General features: G+C 34.5%; 1 protein-coding gene across 1 annotated transcript; it reads right to left on the bottom strand.

The window, feature by feature from the left end:
* Nucleotides 1-462: 462 nt before the first annotated feature.
* On the bottom strand, nt 463-1,377 carry LOC128210765 (leukotriene B4 receptor 1-like). Its single transcript, XM_052915116.1, has one exon. The coding sequence runs from the start codon at nt 1,375-1,377 to the stop codon at nt 463-465; it is 915 nt and encodes a 304-aa protein (XP_052771076.1).
* Nucleotides 1,378-21,587: the final 20,210 nt, after the last annotated feature.

Here is a 21,587-nt window from a genome sequence, read left to right as displayed (position 1 = left end):
GGAAGTAAAGAATTTCAGAACGTGTTTACAATGTTTTAGAAAAGTTCAAACCCACACTGGAAATGTAACAATGAGCGTTAAAGATGTATATAAGAATCAAAAACACACGGCAATAGTTATATGGATGCAACTATTAACAGCAAAAGAATAAATGAAAACTTTGTTTAACATCTTAAGCAGCTGAATAAAACAAATTGAACGTGCAAAAACAACAAAAAGTTAGAATATTAATAAATTACATGGTAATGTATCTCACGCACCATTTAAACAATAGAAATAAGACAAAGTGTTAAGAACATTCATCTGCCACTGTGAGTTACAATCTGCTTTTTAAGCATAATTTTATGTTATTTGTATGAAGGTCATGTATCAAAAGTGTTCAAATAAAAACTTTTGTTATTTCTTAATAGATTGTGTACAATCTGTAGTCAATCCTCACATATTTGATAGCCCAGTTCGTCTTTATGTAGAAGTTATTTTTAGTCTTGTAGTGGCAGGCCTTCGTCTTAAGGACACTGTCGAAAACCATTTAAGATTACGATGGAGTTCATCCCTAAATTGTTTTGTCGACGCGTAGAAAATGAAAAAGCTTAGGGCATGATGAGATACAGCAAACGTTTCTATCAATATCCGAACCGAATAATAGTTCAAGAAGCGTTTCCACTGTGGATCGTACGCCATTTGGGCCAACGGCATAGGAAATGGTCCAAAGTTCAGTGATGGAAAGTTCTGGAGAGTATACGTCACAGACATGGGCAGCTGAGTGAGAATTCGAAAGAAGGCTATCGCAAGTAATGTTTTCGTCATCGGTTTATTTTGTCTGAAGTTTTGGTTGGCTTTACAATGATTAATGGAATTTGTTCGGAGATACTCGTTATGCCTCAGTGCTTGGGACGTTTTTCGTAAAACTATGTAATTCAGGATAAGATTTGTTATTGGTACTATGAGAAACAGAATACTTTCAGTCACAATTGCCCAATGCTCGTAGAATACTAGAATTGCACTTTGTGTCCGGATAACACAAGCTCCTTTTCCATTTAGGTGCCAGAAATAGCCTTGTGGAATAGACAACAAAAACACGAATATCATGATTGTTCCAACTTCATACGGAGCTCGTTTTATCCGACTAAATCTGTCGCTTTGAAATGGTCGGATGATAGAGATGAATCGTTCTGTCGTAAATCCGAGAACAAGCAGCTGACTTCCGTATTGAGGAACCATGTTGAGAATATTCCAAATTTGGCAGAGGCCGGGAAAGCCGAGTGAGGAAAATCCCCAAAAATATTTCAGGTAAAACAACACGTGGAAAATTTGATATGAGATATCGCACACTGTAATTGCAACCAGATACAACGCAGACGGGTTGTACCGTTTCATTCTTGACAGTATCCAAATTTGGACCGAAATTAAATTCCCCACGAAGCCTATTATATACCATATTACATGCGCTACCCTTCCAAATGTGACAACATCCCAGAGATGGTACACGATAATGGAGTAAATAATTGGATGTCCGCCGTACTCTTCTTCAAACCAACTGATATTGTTGCCTACGTTTTGGCTAACCGATGTATTGCTCCCGATGCTGAAACTGAAGTTGTTTTGCGTCATAATTGCTGTTCTATAGTTCTGCTCGTCTTTTGCCTGAAATAGTGAGAAAGATTTGCGTTACGATAGTACATACACTAATGAATCAAATAAAATATGGTTAAAACAACCATATGAAGTCAACGTTGTTATAGCACTCGGAATAAAAATAAATGGACAACATTGCCAGCTTTCGTATCTTGGGAATTGTATTATCTTCGCCAAAACTTCTGAACAGTGTCACAATATCACTTATGCCTCTTATTTCAAGAACACATGATTAATTTCACAAACAATCTAGTTTTCTGGTTTGACTTGAGTTTTGACTATATTAAAACTTCAGATGCACAATTTTATAATACCAATAGAATGCAATAAGTTTGTATATCCTATTATATCATCGTTATGATGCCTTGATATTTAATATACTTTCACAGCACATTCGATTTCGTTATGTTTTATATTCTGCAATCTTACAAGTTACATACATACATCTGCTTTAGTATCAACTGTATTTATACCAGTATTTACGTCAGTTTACATCGCTTAACAAACTCTCAAATATTGCTGTGAATGTTGCAGTAAATTTTTTAGACTTTAAGTATCAAACATTTCAAAAACGTTTAGGGCGATATATGCTTAGTTATTCTAGTTTCAAATCCTGTAATCGCTGTCGCTTATATCTTGTGTATGGTATTATATTTTTACTGTGATGCAGTGGTTATTTTGCAGTCAGATGTAATTACATTACCGGTAGCGGGGTTGAATGCCACCTACGTCTTTTATTTCTTCAAAATCAATTGTATTCACTTTTTTGGTGAAAATAGAACACTGATATAAATAATAGACCATTCTTGTTCAGGTGTGTATACCTTTTTGTTTAACTCTCATTTCGAAAAGTATTTAATAAACTACCTTACATATAGTATGAAAAATAACTACAGATTAAAAATGATCACAAATCCGAACCATTTCCGACTTTATACTAGGAGCAATTGCTTTCTTTATAAACACGTGTACCAAAGTCAAGCAGACGTAGATTAACCATATAACAAAAACTCAATGAAAATTATAGGTATATGTCCACAATTCGAACCTTCAGAACAAACACAAAGGCAGAAGGCATGGGTAAAAACGACAATGAACGAAAGACACAAACGTATAAACACTACATACGTACATACATACATACCTACATACATACGTACCTACAAACACCACATATATACGTACAGACATGCATACACGCACGCACGCACGCACGAACGCACACGCACACACACGCACGCACACACACACACACCTACACACATACATACATACATATTACAGAAATAAATTAATACATACATTATAACATACATACATACAAAATCCACAAACATACCTATCACGCATCAAAATAGCTTTAACAATAAATGACGGGAATTATTAATTACAACGATGAGTGAAACACGAGTTCACTGCAATACAAGTCCACAAGGTTTATATTGTCATAAATTTGTTGTTGTTTTTTTACTTAAAACAAAGTAGTCAACCTTGCTTGCAGGTATGCACGTGGTCTGACCTTACATATAACCTAGTGTTCTACCGTTTTATACATGTGTGTCGTCTAGTTTATCATTGTGTCCGTAGTAATTCAAGGCATGATCTGTATTTTATCAATGTTTTCACATGGTTGACTCGTTTAAACATAAAGCGTCAGTGTTTAAATCTGTATATAGATCATCAAGTAACTAAATGGCACATTTACGTCATTCAAAACACTGTTTCGCTCTGTTCTGATTTAGTTGTTGTTAGTCGCTGTCTGCATGATATCCACGCATGATGCGTGGTTTTATTTGACTTGGACACATTTGGAGTTTTTTCTTTGTTTCTAGGTGATGGAGGGATATCAGATTAATATGAAATAAGGCACTGCCTTGGACGGGCTCTAGGTATTTTATCAACTGCAGAAACTGCTAATGCAGTACATTTTTTCTTAGGTAAACAAGTGTCAAAGGCAAAATTCATTTTATATGACATACTATGACTTTGACTACACCAATTAGATTATTAAGGTGCATAGCAAGTAAGGTTAAGGCAATGCAAAGCAAATTTAATATTTTAATGTTTGAAAAAACTCATAATAACAAACACAAGTATATCAATTTATCTAATACTGAATATCATACAAGCATTTACAGAACAAATAAATGATTACTACTTTAAACATAAGAAGGTAAACGAAACAGATTGAGTTTACTTAAAACTAATTATTACAGTTATCTGACAATTAACCTGTACTAAACTATTTTAATATGTAAAACAGCATTGTGTATATTTTAGATTTTTAAGGTTCTGCAAATAACCTGGAAAAATGGTTTGACCACCTCAGCAGTTTGAAATGAATAAAAATTCCCTGTAGTTGATGTTGTTAGCACCATTTCATCATTGAATATAACGATGTATGCAGAAAGTATGAAAATATTTAATTATTTAAAGTATGAGTCTTTAAACTGAATTATATATCTGTAACAGTTAAAAAAACAAGAGGGCCCTGAAGGCCCTGTATCGCTCATCTAATCCAATACAGATCATCAAGAATAACAATCTGATCAAGTTCCATGAACATATGGTCATTAATGTGGCCTCTAGAGTGTTAACATTCTTTTTCTATTACTTGGCCTGTTGACCTAGTTTTTGACTGCACATGACCAAGATCGAACTTGGCCTAGAGCTAATTAATATAAACATTCTGACCAACTTTCAGGAAGATACAGTCGTAAATGAGACCTCAGGCCTCAACTTCTCGAAACTTCTTAAAAACCGGATTAAGCTAAACTCTCTATTTTTGGTTTTCAATAATTTGGATAATATTTACTTCTTTAAGAGTTTTTATACTTTAGATAGGAATTATCTATATGTTAGTTAAATTAAACCTTTTTTCATTTATCAAAATTCCATTAAAGTATGTATTTTGAGTAATTGAAATATTAAAAGCTACTTAAGCCTGTTAAGCTTAAGAAGTTTCGAGAAATTGGGGCCTAGAGTATTAACAAACTTTTCCTTCAATTTGACCAGATGACCGAGTTTTTGACCACACTTGACCCAGATTCGAACTTGACCTAGAGATTATAAATATTAACATTCTGACCAAGTTTCCTGAAGATACAGTCATAAATGTGACTTCTATAGTGTTAACAAGCTTTTCCTTTCATTTGACCGGGTGACCTAGTTTTTAACCCCAGCTGACCAAATATCGAACTCCTCCAAGATTTTATTGAGAGTAACATTCTGACCAAGTTTCATTAAGATATTGCCCAAACTGTGACCTCTAGAGTGTTAACAGTCAAATTGTTGACTACAGACGACAACGGTCGACTACGACGGATGACGGACACAGGGCGATCATAATAGCTCACCTTGAGCTTGACACAAGCACATAGATTATTCAACAAAACATTAGTTCTTGTTATTGATACATATATATTTATGTTGTAAACTTGTAATATATGCACAATAAAGCAATTTAACTGTTCACAACATTATCAGAACAAAAATGTACTATAATTATGCTTACTTTAGCTATACTTTGCCAATCCACTTAATTGTTCAGAACATATTAGGCTTTGTTTTAATTTTAACAATGTCACTGTATTTTAAACATAGTAAATTGCCCCCTCCCCCGTCCCCAGCAAGAGTTTAGCAGCCTACTGACAAGATGACTGTAATAAACTATGATGTATTGATCTATTGATAGAGGAATACTTTCCAAGAAAATTGACACATTTCCCTGCATTTGATAAATATGCAATTCTTGTCTCTTATTTCAATTGTTTATGATGATTACAGTACTGAAGTCATTGATCCAAGATACATACTGCACTCTGGTATAGGGTACTGAAGTGATCGTCCCATATGCAAACTCTGGTATCCTGGATGAAATGTTACTGGTTAATACAGTACTGAAGTGATCAAATCCTGATGCCACTCTGGTATCCTGGATAAAACGTTACTGGTGAATCCAACTTACTGAAGAGATCAATCCCAGATGCCACTCTGGTATCCTGGATAAAACCTTACTGAATACGGTACTATAGTGATGAATTCCTATCTGAAACAGATTAACACCTATTTTAAACTCAGAATATGATAAACAAGGGTCAATTTGTTTACATTGACGCAGATGAAGAGACTATCACACTAACAACTGAAGTCACCGTTGTTAAAAATATGTAAATATGGCCGAAGACCACAGTTATTCTAACTATATGTTTCATATAGACACTAACCAAGCTTACAATGATCTCTTCAAAACAGTATTTTCATATATTTTTGCAAAAACAGACTTCAAAACTCCTATAGTTCAATTTCAGGCTGTATGCAACACATACTGAAAGTTTGGCAATGATATATTAATAACTTTTAGAATGAGTATAAGCACCAGTGGTGTTTTCATAAAAAGCAGAAATAGCCATTTCCATCAATCGGTAAGCCGCAAACTTTTAAAGAGCCATTATTTCCTCATGCATTGAATTAATCTGACCAAGTAAAGTTTATAAGACAGCACAATAAAAATGGCCTGCCTACTCTATTAAGATTTTTTCAAAGCAAAATAAGATTTTTCCACTTTATCAGCTTAGCGTTTATATAAAAAATGACATAGAGCCAAACTGAAATGCTTCCAGGGACAAATGGCGCAGCAAAGAAAATGGTAAAAAAACACCAAAACTGAAAGATTCATGACAACTGCTAGTGTTTTCATGTATGAGATGGCTACATGATGTAGAAAATGCAGTGATAGCATAATTATGCTAAGTTTTAAAAAAAAAAATGCTTAAAGTATCTGTTTTGAAGGCTAGATTTGACTTAAAATTAAGATTACAGCTCTTAACCAGTGTCTATAAGTTGCTTATTTACACCTGATTAGTATAAATCTCACTCTTTGGAATCATTTACACACAAACAAGTACTACAAAGTTAACTTACATCTTCATTCTGAAATATTAGAGTCAGAGCTGCAACTCCTGGATCTAGATTGCAGGACCACTGCCATGGGCGAAAAGCCGCAGCAAACTGGCGCTTATTGGCACATCATATTCTGCAAGCAAGACAAAAAATCAATTTTTGACACAGAATAAGATTATCTTCTTCTACTGCAAAAGTATGAAAAATGCCTGTAAACACTCATTTGAGAATACATAACCTTTAATGTAGGAATTATGCTCCAGTCAATTGTAAACACCACTCAAGCCCGGGGAATAGCGGGGACTTTGACTTTCAGTCCAGCCAACACAGGGTAAAATCCCCACCCTGCAGGGAAGAAATGATGTAAAAAATACCCACCAAATGCCCCCCGCACTACTATATTTTGCACCAAGACAAAACCACCGCATTCACCCGGCACTGCAGTGACACCTCAATGGTAAAAACACAGCCCTTTTCCCCGGCTATCCCCAGTTTACCACTGGACCTGGAGGGTCCAAGGTTACAACTGACTGGTGCATTAATGCGATAAATGTGCAGAAAAGTTCATTAATTCAAAAAAAATTATAACAAACAAATTAAATATATAGTCTTTTGAACGATTTGCAATAACTTTTTTAACAACTCTAAGGTTAATATTTAATAATCGAGTACCCAGATGCATTTTGAAAGCCTTTCAATCAGACTTTCTTAGAAATCTTTCTTACTTGCAGACAATATTCCCTTCTAAAAAATCCTTGCCAAGAACGGGTATGAAATTCCATCACTAGAATGTTTGATCAAATTTTATGAAACAATCGTACCGAGATTCGCTACAGAAAATAATATTTTTGGTGCCAATCTGGTGTACCCTTTAAGGCATTTTGAGTGTATTTAGGTTTTTTTCTTTTTTCAATGTATTAACATCAAGTAAATGAATATATTCATGAATGATTGACAGTATGAATGAATGAAAAGAAGCAATATTTCTTTAGATAGGGATCTCATTGTGTTGCTGTGATTTTTTAAGTAGATGTTTTTCATGTTCATAAGCTAAAAATCATATGCACACTAAATGAAACATAATTCTGCATCATGTGTAGTAAGTTGTGATACTTGTTTGCAATTAATGCAATGTTTGCTTAAAAGTGCAAACAAAATGTGCGAATAGATGCACAATACAGTCCAAAGACCAATGAAGGTCAGCAGTTTTATTAGGAAATGATGTTATCTCAAAGCCGCAACAAAAACGGCATGAAAGAAATTTAATTCGGAAAATAACAGTTCATCAATGAGCTATTAAAATAAACACTGATCATGATGTCATAACAAGCGAATGTTAATATCAAAGAGCAAGAAACTTACTGGCAATTTATTTCAGGGACACCTTGACAAAAGTCTGGTTTATTTCCAAACTTATTGCCTCCAGTAATACATAACATGGCAATACCTGCATTGCTGAAAATCTGTCCACAGCAGTAATGTCAAAAACCAGGTGGCATGGATGCATTCTGAAATACAAAATAAAGTCTGTAATTTGTTATAATCTTACATATCCCATTTACAAGTGATTTACACTGAAATCTTAACTATAGCAACACAACTTCTTTATGACCAAACATATTGCTATTGAGCATTAGTACACTGTATGTACATGACTTTTTTATTTTGTATGTCATGTTTCTTTGCCCCAATTTATGGAAATATTTTACAAGTTCAAGCTTTTTAAGTCCGTTACGCTTAAGATTTATCGAGAAGCTGGGGTCTTATGCACCAGTCAATTGTAACCACGGCCCCCAGATCCGGGGGTATACAGGGGATAGACGGGGAAATGGGCCGTGTGATTACCTTTCAGGTGGCCCTCAGTGCCGGGTGAATGCATTATTTTTGTCTTCGCTTTAAATATAACGGGTAATGGGCCTTACCTAGGGTCCCTGGGGTGCAGGGGCATTTGGCAGGGATCTTACCATCTGTTCGTCCGCACAGGGCGGGGATTTTAGCCAGGGTTGGCTGGACCAAATGTCAAAAGTCCCCACTATTCCCCAGACCTGGGGGGGACCAATTGACTGTTGCATTATCGCATGCAGATTTGAGTGAATCGCAGAGAGTGTTTACAGTATTTACTGTCAACAACACAAACTTCTTTAGGCATCTCATTTAGACTTTTTTTACTTATAAAGCAGAAATTTTGACACAATGGCAATTTTATACCAAACTTGACCATGAAATTGAGTGTGAGCAAGCCAGTACAGTTTGACTTAACATTTGGGTGAAAAATTACTAAACGGCGATGTAAATTGAAAAAAATGGAGTTGCACCTAATTTTTTAAGGTGCAGGTCTAAGAAAAGGCATGACGGTCTAAATATAGAGGTGCAGTTGTATATTAAAGATGTGCACTTCCATCTTAAATATAGAGGTGCAGTTGTATTTATGTAAGAGGTGCACCTCCATTTTAAAGTTTTAAAATATATATAGAACAGAACGTATGAATAAAGAATTGCACAGCTTGATAGCATACAGGTGCACCTGTAAAGTTAAGAGTATTTTAGTAACATTAATGATTCTATCACAAAGCCATGTTGTTTCATTGTAAGGGTATGGCAACTCTCACTCAGTCATGGAGGTTGTTTGGCAGGATAGTTCGCCTTTTCCACATCCTGGACTGACTATTTAGTTACAATATTTCACACTGTGGCCCACAGCAAAACCATCAACCTGCATTTGCCGATTTGTCTTTCAATCACAATCTTGCACTCTTATGGTGTCAGCCTTCCTCTCAACATATTCAGTCACAATCTCTAATCTCCCATAGTTTTGCTAGGCACGAGGGCTCACTCGGCACTATTAATTTGCAATCTTTCACACAATCTGTGGATCAAAGCAAAACCATTCATCTTTACAGTAACAATAGCTCACAAAGCCATGGTGTTGGACCGCAACCGTCCATTTATCTTTTCAGTCATAATCTTGCGCTCCGCCATATTTTTTTTGGCAGGAGGGGAAACCCCGCACCCTCCCCTTCCAACTTCTTAATTTGATAACATCTGTCACAAAAAAGTGGTGCTGCATTTCAGTTACCTGGTATTAGGACTGCAGTTGTGGCCAGTCGAGCTATCTGATTGGGGCGATTCGGTCCCTTGGGTGATCTCTTGGTCTGAGAATTATAAAAAATGTGTTTGTCACTGTGTACTCTATGATACATATAATAAACAAATAATCCACTTTTAGTCGTATATTTTTACATATTAAATATTTTAATGTTACATACAATCTTTATCATTCACATGGTGTCGGACCGCAACCGTCCATTGATCTTTTCAGTCATAATCTTGCGCTCCGCCATGGTTTCACTTGGCAGGAGGGCATACCCCTCCCGCACCCTCCCGGCCCAACTTCTTAATTTACAAAAAAAGTGGTGTTGCATGGCACAAGAGTTCATCTGTCACACAATTCCTGTATATCTTTTTAGTTTCAATCTCTCAACCAGCGTGTTTGTAATTGAAAGGTGTTCCCATCCTTTAATCTCAGTCAAAACATCTCGCTCATCCACTGTTGAGGTTCACAGACTGTACACCCCATCCATCTTTTCAGTGACAATATCTCGCTCAGCCATAGCGATTTCTGAACTGGTCAACCGCATGGCATAAGTTTATGAAATTGATATCTTCATTGTATGATTTACTGAAAAGTGGTTTTACATTTTTACAAAATAATCATACTGTACCTGGCTGACGTGACAAGCTCTGCTATGTGTACCGGTATAATCCATGGTTGTAATTAAATCGGTAATCCAACAGGAATTAATTCTTCGCAATTTCTATCCGATCAACAACTGTCAAACATCTAAATAGTATTGAAATTGTAAAGCCTAAAATGACAACTACTAACTGTCAAGTGTGACCTTCGTATAGAAAGGTAAACAATGCGTATGAATATCTTTAATAAACAAGTGAAAACAAAGTATATATCTCAGACAATCTATAGAAATATGTTTTATTTGTGTTTTTGAGTTTACCAAAAGTATTCATAGTAATTGCTTATAAGCATATTTTGAATTATTTTAATAAATAGTAGGGCGCTATTTCGCCGCATCTCATAGTTTAAATTTCATTATTCCGTATCGTCACGCTCTGATGACGCTGGTGTCCGGCATGCATGCGCTCAATATAGTTTATGAACAGAAAAAATACTGGTTCCATTACCTTTACGTCTTTTTTCAGGCTGATAGTATGTGCAACTTTTGAACGAAAGTATTGCTATGTGTGACCGTAATAGGGCTCTGCCGAGCTTCGCTCGGTTTAGAGCCCGTATAAACCTGCTCTTTAGCGGATGTAATTAATCTCTTCATCCGAAAATACACTGCATCGGTTTTGTTGTGAAAAGTTCAAATGACTATACGTTTAATTGACTAGGGCACGACTTTTTGTCGTATCACTTTGTTCCGGGGGTCTGTTATTGCATCACTGTGTCCCTTGTGTGTGTCCTTCCTTGTTTAAGAGTATTATAGCGACACAGTTTTGGAGTCGTATATTTTGTCGTATATTGTGTTCCCATTTACTTTTTATCTGGAATCAGACGACAACTTTAATTTTCCTATATACGTTTGAGACGTGTTACACGAGTAAAAAGCCCTCTGATTCGCTGACGAAACTTTCAGCCCGAGGCCGCTGAACCTTGGATCCTAATGGCGGAGAATATATCATCAGATTATAACTCATATGAGACAGAGCTCCCAGACGAATAATTATCATTGTTTTTGCATGCACGAATGATGATTACGCGAGATTGATAATAAGACAGGACGAGTTGACGCATGATTTCACTTATCGTAAAAATTTCGTTACATTGACGGGTAACATTGCCATTTTATTTCGGTCCCATGCGGGGACTAAAATGAGATATGTTATTTTGCAGTCAAGATATGACAATTTGCATGTTTGTCTGGGTTCCAAAAGAGTAATAAAATAATTATTTTTGAACAAATATATTGAACGTTGAAAATATATAGTAACATGGACATAGTGTTCGCGTTTATTTAGGATTGGTACGCATTAATAGCAAACAATGGAGATCAGCGTTTTCCAAAGACTTTTATCAATAACCAGAATATAGATAAGATTTATTTCTACAAGGCATTCATTAATTAATACTTCGTCATAGATATACCTACTTCATGATGCATGCAAATAAAATAAGATAATTAAGTAATTGTTAAGTCAAACACATGTCAAGCGCTTGTTTGAATATTATCTTAGAAATGATATGTAGCACTAGCTAGTCGGGCTCACATATCTTTTAACTGATGAAACGTAAATGCCTTCTTTGAGATTTTCTAAGACGCGCATTTTTGTTCGAATGAGAGGTTAATGCATATTTAAGTAAAATGTAGAGATAAATCTACGTTTTAGAAGAATAAAAACCCTCGGTAATATACGTTTAGCATCGTGACATTATTAAAACATAACTAATAATTAATATAGGCAAATACCGTTACTATTACGTTTGAAGACTGATTAAATCATTAAGATGTATGGAATCCTTCACTAGCTTACATAAACTTGTTTTTCGATACCTCGTAATTAAATTGTTTATTACTGTAGATTTTTGCACAAACTGTTCAAAATGAGGTATCATTTAACCAAGACATTTATCCAAAGTGTATAAATAAGCATTGATAGACACTGCCTAAAACGTAAATGGTAATAAAAGATCAAGAAATAAATTCATATTTAGCGTTCCTTCTTTTAACTTATGCTACTAAATGGTATAGCATCCCTTTCCTTATTTAAAAAAAAACGGATGTATATAAGTTATAATGAAGATGCAAAGGACATCATGTAATAACGCATGATCTTGAATATAATCTCTGTTTATATTATTACAACACTTATTCGTATAAGCGGCTCGCGAACTAGATTTTCGATGCAAATATCCATCTCTTGTTTCAATAAATTAGTATTAACTGTACAATTAATGACACACTAACGCCTTCATGGCTGATTCATTTAGGTTTATGTTTATTAATCAATAACTGATAGCTTATTGCCAATGACTTTCAAACACGTTAAACTATAAAATTTAATCTGAAAATTGTAAGTACCCAAAACTGTAACCAATTAGTGCCTCCAATAACCAAAAAAGCTTTTATCTAATCTATCTAATCTGATCAATTGTTCATACATTTAGCCTTTTTCAGTAATAGTGTACTTCCGTGGATTTAACGTTTCTGTTCAGTTGTCATTCTCAATGGTTTGATCCTCACAGTAAATGCTATAAATAATTATTTAACTTTAAATTTAAGCTCAATTTGGCGGCATCTTGTTTTAAATATTCAGTGCATGCCCTGCTCGTTCCAGAATTGTCATACGTGTTTTAGTATAGGTATTGTCCACTGTCCTTGGCAAACTATATCTATTTAAACCATTAAGAAGGTATAGAAAAGTATTTACACGATTACGCTGAAAAGTATTTTAGCCACTCATACTTTTAAAACTATTTCATATTATAGTATTTACATTCGTCTTATCCTTTGTATAGGTGACTCTGCACGTTTGTGTTGTATACCTATGGATTTTGCTCGCGTGCTCTACTGCGTTCATAAAGCATACACGCAAGAAAAACATGCAATCAATCAAATGAAACCAGTGAAAAAGTTAGTGCATTGTCAGTTTTCGATGTGATGGTTCATATCGTATTCAATGTCTGTATATTATGTCAATGTTAATTAAAAATGATTTAATACTGGGTAATAAGGATTGATTTAAATATCTTGTTAGATGTTCGAAAAACGCTTGAGATACAGTCGGTATGAATTTGGCATATGAATGAAGTGTAAATAAATCGAAACAGTGATTTGTTAATAATGTAAAATCATTCATGTTCTCCATGGGTCATTTTCGTGTTGCATGCGACATATAATTATGTGTTTAATTTTGTTATGTAATTATGTTTGTAAAATATTAAAGTTTATCTCGTGTAAGCGCTCAAAATCATCGATAATATAAGAAGGACTTGTTATTTTTTATTTAGAACACGTACGATACGTGTGTCTTTTGGGTTACGTTCTCAATATAGCTCTTTTTCATATGATGCTTTATATAGTTCTGTGTTTCTCGTCAAACTAAGGTCATATTGTTTTGCATTAGATGGTTTAACATTATTATGGAAAGGGACATGTTTAAAATAGTGTTTATTCGTGAAATCTGTCAAATGGATACCTAACTCTTCCTGTGGCAAAACTAGCTTAACCATGTCGCATCAAATACTCAAATATATATTTGAAATTCATAGAACGCTCAAAAGAGTTAATAAGTGAAGTACCAATTGTAATGGTAAAAAGGCTGGCCAACCGAGGCGGGACGTTACAATTTTACATAAATTGAAATAAGTAAAGAAGTAAACCTCTTTTTAACAAGCGGGAATTACATCATGGCGAAATAGTATATACAGTTGTTAATTAGTTAAACTGCAAAAGAATTATTATAACTATAAAAGGATGATCACCGCTTTAATTTTCTGATAATGTAGTACTTCGAAAAATTGTTTGCGGAAAAAGAAATAAAACGAAAGAAAATATTAAAAGGTTAAATACGCCATAATCGTACAACAGAGCGATGATGATATGCGAACAACAATTCAAACCTCTAATGAAAGAGAATGATTTACTCAAGTGATATACATTAACCTACTTATGAGAGAAAAATGACATAATCACGCTCTGTAATGATAATTCATTGGTCTTAGCTGATTGTGTAATTAACAAATATTAAGATGTGTTTCCACAGTAAATGACGTCCATGAAACTTTATTGTGCCAATAATCGGTTATTTTTTAACCGTTGCGCAAATAGTCGCATAAAATAATGTGTTGTTTTTTTTCATCATAGAATAGCTTCTCGAGCACCGTGCTTTTCCGGACAAATCGACCTATTTCGTCTGAAAAGGTTTTGTTTTCGTTAATGCATACCTTTTAGGGATTATTTCAACTTGCAAAAAATTGGTTTGCAGACTGCAGCTAGGTCGAAGAGCATTAGTTTTGCATCAATTTTGACTTGGAATTCCGTTAAATATAGCATCTGCCAAAACTGTTGTTTGTTCATAAATAGAAGAATCAACTGAATTTGAACGAAGACTTTAAAAAAATCCAGAACTTGTATAAATTTCTGTAAGACATTATACCAGTAATTAGTATTGCTCTAAATTATTTATTTTTTATACTAATAACAACAACAACAAAGTTATAATCTTTGATAATATAAAGTAATAATTAAAAATTCTGGTCAATGAATGTTTAGGCATTTAACTGTACTAAGAACCAAAGCAAAAGCTGTTTTGTTTTGACGCCGCAGTCCGTTATCGTTTTCTTATCTTACGCATTTTAACGAGCTGTGTGCCTAACTGCCTATATCAATCGAAATGAAAATTTAAGGGTAAAAGAGTGAAGTCTATTGATGTGTTTTTCTTGTTACAAGGACCTGATCTTTCTACTAGTGATTGTTCCGAAAAACAGACCCATACTTATGGTAGATTACATTTAAAACTTTAGAATGTGTCAGTGTAACTAACGATCCATTACTGAATTGAAATTTTGATTACACATTATACAGACGAAAACGTGTCTGAATTAAGCCTCTTAAAATAAGTTCCCAGTGTTGCGGTTGAATATCTAGAATAGTACGCGGTAAAAAATATTTTGAATGCATTCATTTTCAAATAAAAGCAATGTCTGCCCCAATCGAGTAGATTTATTTAAATCGGAGCAAATAATAAGGTTTTTGTGTCAGTACAGCATTTGGTAAAAATATTTCATTTGCATTTGACAAACTCATGGAATCATTTTATTATTTAGGTGTTACCCAATTGCGTTATTGTCCAAAGAACGTGTTTACTGCGTGCCAAACCAATAAACTGTCTCCTGCTGCCTACCGAAGTGTTGAAAACCTTTCTCACAGCAGTTCGCCCCTAGTAGTAAAGATAATGCAAAATTGTTCTCAGAAAATTGTTCAAAGCTGAAAAAAGCAGTGTTTCCCCGCAGTGGATGACGTCTTTTTTATCTAAGAATCCGAGTGTGTATATTGTTTCACACGTCACTGACAATGTGTGAACGAGCACTTCTTCTAAGCATCACTTCACGTATTTCCATAGCCCGATAACCATTTGTCATTCTCTGCAATTTTCCGTGTTTATTCATGTTCGTACACGCGGATGTTTCCCATTGCTTACGACTTCTTCCGTCAAAATCCATGTACACATACTAAGAGCCATTATGAGTTCTTCTTCATACCATCCGTTTTAAAATGAAATGTATTCATTAAGAAAGTGATTGAACTTAAACGCGCGTTGAAATTTCGCTTCGAAATAAAATGCGGGCTTTAATAGGAGGAGATTTTTACGAGGAGCAGTTAATTTTTAAATGTAATGGTTTGATTTGGTATACATTTGATAATGTTCTCTGTTTTAAAACGTTTAAAGGCTTTTAGATGAAACAATGTAGGGGATAAATAAGATTAAAACTAGATTTCGTAAACGAAATAGAATACATAAGCGGGTAAAGCTGATGATTTGTTTTAGAAATGGGGGCCAAATGTCTATAGTTATTACGTTAAACGTTGTGATTTGAGCATTTTAGATTCAATATTGCATTCGTAATATCCGGACATGATTTACCAGGAAAAACAAAACGGCTAGTATCAATAAAAATTGATATAACAAGACAAAATATCAATTTCTTATTTGAGAACAACAGAACTGTTATTAAAGCACATCAAAATATATTTGTAATAGGCTTAAGGCTATAAAAAAGATGCGGTATCTTACTCATTCCATAAAACAGCAGTTTAAAAATATGTTTTTGTTATCTAACATTGTAAAGCAGCTTATATCTTAACTCATCAATATGGATCCATACGCAGCCACATATTTTATAATCTTATGGTTAATCACTGCAAATGCATAATTAGATCTTAAAAGTTTTACATCCGCTATAATTTTATAGCGATTTTACCGCTGCATGTGTAGCAAGGACTTTTAGGAAACGTTGCGAGTGTTTCTAGTCTGTTTTTGTAATTATTTTGTTGATGAGGCACAACTGGTGTCAAAGATAAAAGTATATGTCATTATTTCTACATGTTTTGGAAATATTTCTCTTAAACATCTCTTCCAATTTTTTTATCAAATATAATATAGCAAATGTAAAGAGCACGTCAAAGTTAACACATCGGCATTAATCAAAGTTAACTTATCATTCTTTTACTATAATGGTTATAATATTCAATGGCAGAAAAACATATTTTATTCATCGAAATAAAACCTAATCATTGCGTGGACTGACAAATACTTACCTTCTACTTTCGTGTCCTTGTATCGAACTTGTAGCGCATGTTCATATATTGCAGATACTAACGATTACTCTATACCGTTAGCATAGTCCAATCTTACTAGTTCACGTCGTGAATATCTAGGTCCATATTTGCGATGACCTTTACACGATTTATTTTAATCATTTTAATTCATTATTCACATATTAGTAGTAAGTAAGAGACGTTAAATGCAACACCACCGATTTAATACAGTCACACAAAACATCCGCCACGATGAAAAGAGAGCCTCGACTGTCTTCTACAGGCACTCGTTTTATCAATATAAGTTAGTTGCAGTTCGCTATCGTTTTAAATACCGGGAGGATACCAGATTGGAAAATGTCGCTCTCATTTGTAAAGGCGGGATGTGTTGTCCTATGTTTTCGTAAAACATGCCGTTATCGGCTATAAACACCTACACCGTTTGGGAGAAGATGTAGGGTTACAAATTCGGGTGGATTGTTTTTTCCCCGATTATTCGCGAATATGTTTTTTATTAAGGATGTAAAAAGTGGCGAAACATTCAAAAACAAATGTTTTTGGTTCATTCAACAATGCTGGCGCAAATTAATGGATTTACAAAATTGGACAAAATACAAAAAGGTATAAAAAATATCTCGTGGAATTAAGGCAATGTTCGGTATCGATGCACTTTTGGCCCTGTTTTTTCGTTGATTGATGTTGATGCATGGTGTGGGTTGCTTTTCTGCATTTTACAGCAAATTTTGTCTAGCTGTCAAGTAAACTGAAAGTAGATAGAGTTTGGTTGAATGTTAAAGAAGACCAAATGTTTGTCTTGTCCATCCATATTTAAGCGAACATATTTACGATCCGAACCATGCCACGAACCCACAAAACAATAAACTTACGTAAAGGTCAACAGGTGATAACAAGAGACTCCAACATTGAAACGTAAGCATACTTCTTGCACAAATCTTTCAAAACAAATGGATGCTTAAAACATATTTAATGCACGCACTTCTACCAAGAGTATTCTTTGGTTTGACATTGTGCAAACTTTCATCATTGATTCATTATATACACGGAATCAACTTATTTTTTGTGATTCTACGTTTAGTTTTGTATTGTTTATTGATTTCCGTTATTATCAACATCTATTGATGATGGTATTTTATATGTGTCTGTTGTCTTGATGATTTGTAACGTTTTATTATTCATTTGAGCTTTAGACTTTACATTGTTAATTAGGCTGAGGAGTAAAACTGAAGCAGACCAAAGTTTGCCAATATCGTGTGGGTCAATATTCATGGGAAAAAACTACAGAAATAAGCTCAGTAACAAAATGTTTAAACATCAACCCGGTTTAATGGCATTTGGCAAACGCCAAAGACATAAAACATAAAAAAAAATCACAAACAAGAAACATGGAAGAACAGCACAAAACTCTACAAACAGCACAGTGCATTCATACTATATATATAAACCTGGGTATGTTTATCCAAGGATTGTTAGGTACCGCCTTGGAATGGTCAATAAAATGTAAATTTACTCGTTGGTTAAACCAGTTTAAGAGCATTAACCTCACTCTTATCCCAACAATCTTAAATACAGAAAAAAAAAACGCAAAAGGTAAATCTTATCAAAGTATGCATTAACTTGAGGAAAATTAACAATAACAAAAACAATAATAAACTTATAGGTAAACATCAAGTACTTCTATAATAAGAGATCCCAACTCTATTTGCAGACGGAGGAATACAATTCAGAGCATCTAATGCAAAATCTTTTCAAAGATACGATGCAGTCATTGTTATGAAATCTCACCTTGCCGTGAAAGCAGAAAAATTCTGTTGGAGCTAAGTCCATGCTTAAAACTAGGTTTATGCCGCGTAGTTTGAGATATGGGAGTTTGAAAAAATCTTGACCGTTAGACTGTGGATTCGGTTATAAACAAAGATTATAATTGGACGTAAACGAATTTCGACTCCTAATGCCATTGTGTTTGAACCCAGACGATTGAAACAAGATATCCTCGAATCTCATGAGTCGCTTATCGAGAGCGCCCATCATTGTCAAAGCCAAATTAAAATCAATTCAAATGACCAAGGGTTGACATTGACAATTGACCTACTGGCCCCAAAATTATTAATTTATTTGTTGAAAATAACAAAGGTGCAGATCGAAGACAGTTCAACCATCATTCAAAATATATCGATCGGAAATCGTCCACCATGACGTTGATCTTTTAACTTAAACAAAAAGGGGTCATTTAGCTAAGACCGATAATCGTACCACGCTTTTATACTCTACCTAACGTCATTCAACAATGTGTTGATCTTAATAGGGTGACGCCGTGGTCGACAACGACGACGCCGCCGCAGTTATTTGCCATTTTTTTCGCAGTTTACAATAGTACAATTCCGCTAAAGCCCATAAAAGGGAGCGTTGCATGTTCCGTTGCAATAATTGTCAACGAATAGTATATTGGTGAAATTGTATATACTCTGTTAATACTTTAACAATAACACAAACAATAATAAACTTATAGGTAAACATCAAGTACTTCTATAATGAGAGATCCCAAGTCTATTTGCAGACGGAGGAATACAATTCAGAGCACCTAATGCAACAACTTTTCAAAGATACGATGCAGTCATTGTTATGAAATCTCACCTTGCCGTGAAAGCAGAAAAAACTCTCTTGGAGCTAAGTCCATGCTTAAGACTAGGTTTATGCCGCGTAGTTTGAGATATGGGAGTTTGAAAGTCTTGACCGTTAGACTGTGGATTCGGTTATAAACAAAGATTATAATTGGACGTAAACGAATTTCGACTCCTAATGCCATTGTGTTTGAACCCAGACGATTGAAACAAGATATCCTCGAATCTCATGAGTCGCTTATCGAGAGCGCCCATCATTGTCAAAGCCAAATTAAAATCAATTCAAATGACCAAGGGTTGACATTGACAATTGACCTACTGGCCCCAAAATTATTAATTTATTTGTTGAAAATAACAAAGGTGCAGATCGAAGACAGTTCAACCATAATTCAAAATATATCGATCGGAAATCGTTCACCATGACGTTGATCTTTTAACTTAAACAGAAAGGGGTCATTTAGCTAAGACCGATAATCGTACCACGCTTTTATTCTCTACCTAACGTCATTCAACAATGTGTTGATCTTAATAGGGTGACGCCGTGGTCGACAACGACGACGCCGCCGCAGTTATTTGCCATTTTTTCGGAGTTTAGAATAGTACAATTCCGCTTAAGCCCATAAAAGGGAGCGTTGCATGTTCCGTTGCAATAATTGTCAACGAATAGTCTATTGGTGAAATTGTATATACTCTGTTATACTTTCATCGCATCGTTTTCCTGTGAATGCTATATTGAACACTTTCTTACAAACATAAATATGAGTATGGTCCTGTATCACTTAAATGACATTTACATCAATAAATTTTCGTTTTGCTTGTATTTGTTTCATACTTAAAACTTAAACATATATCTCAGATTGGCTTGATCAAAAGCAAACATTGTATATTTATTTAAATCGTGGAAGACCTATTGAGATTAACACATTAATGGGTATGTTGTTGCTACAACAGCTGGCGAAATGTATCTTTCGCGTGACTTTGTGGAGAGTCGGAATTGCTCTGTGGATAAAAAAAAGACGTTTTCAATAATGAGATATAAGGGTTCAAAAACAAACAGCTGCATATTGCTCCAAACTGCTAACAAGATGCCCGATCATTAAAACATGTTGATACTATCTTAATTGATGATGCAATACAAAATTAAAATGCGCATTCTTTTGATGGCAGCATACGAATATATTTAATCTCAAGCTATATAAGATTTTGTGATCTGATATTGACTGAGGTTTTTGTTATTCTCGACAAGTGCAGATTAATTCAGAACACATTTCATCTCAAATGTTTCTCGAATTCGTCCAGCAGTTCGTTTTTTTTGTTGATATTTCATCAATTTCATACCGTTTACACCGTACAATGAGAACATTTTTTTCTGTACATGAACTAGCGAAAAAGCCCATCATAGATGTTTGTTTTCAGTAGTTTGTTTCACATAATATGTCCGGGCTCCTTCAAAAACTATTGCAAAAAACTGTTCCGATAATAAATATTTCCTTCAAGTTTGATAAAAACCATCATATAACAATTGATTTTGCAAACAGTTCAACTCTAATGTGTTGTCTTTACAAGACGTTTTAAGAAATTATATAGCTTGCAGGGTACAATATGCAGAGTGGCACTGTTGGTAGTACAGGCCGTAAATGGTTAGTTTCTAGCTTGCGATATGCCAGGTTTCAACATATATTAAATATACCTAACTCAATGTATTGAACGGAAACAAATCCTTTTCTTACTTACCGCGACCAAGACATCGACCCAATAAGCCAAAACAGAAGTACCAAGCTTCTTTATCACATCAGCTGAATACACACGAAGTCCCTTCACTACCATCGATACTTGGCAAAGGGAAATGGGAGAGAAAAAAAGTCTCTTACAATCTTAAACAAGAGTATCTCATGTCATTTCTTGTCCAATTTAGAATATATATTATTGATCTGCCATTTCCATCTCCATCATTAGTATTAAGAAATAATGAAGACGTAAAATAATGCAGTTTAAATCACTATGATCAAAGACAATTAACTGTCACAAGAAAAATAAAATATAATATCCGACAAAAGGATACTCTTTGGACACC

Source organism: Mya arenaria, chromosome 12, assembly GCF_026914265.1.
Source record: "Mya arenaria isolate MELC-2E11 chromosome 12, ASM2691426v1".
In the NCBI taxonomy this organism is placed as follows: domain Eukaryota; kingdom Metazoa; phylum Mollusca; class Bivalvia; order Myida; family Myidae; genus Mya; species Mya arenaria.
This window is presented reverse-complemented; position numbering and strand designations above follow the sequence as displayed.

What these genes read in the sequence shown, in the direction of transcription:
- LOC128210765 (XM_052915116.1), bottom strand. Translation starts at nt 1,377, where the DNA reads ATGAAACGGTACAACCCGTCTGCGTTGTATCTGGTTGCAATTACAGTG.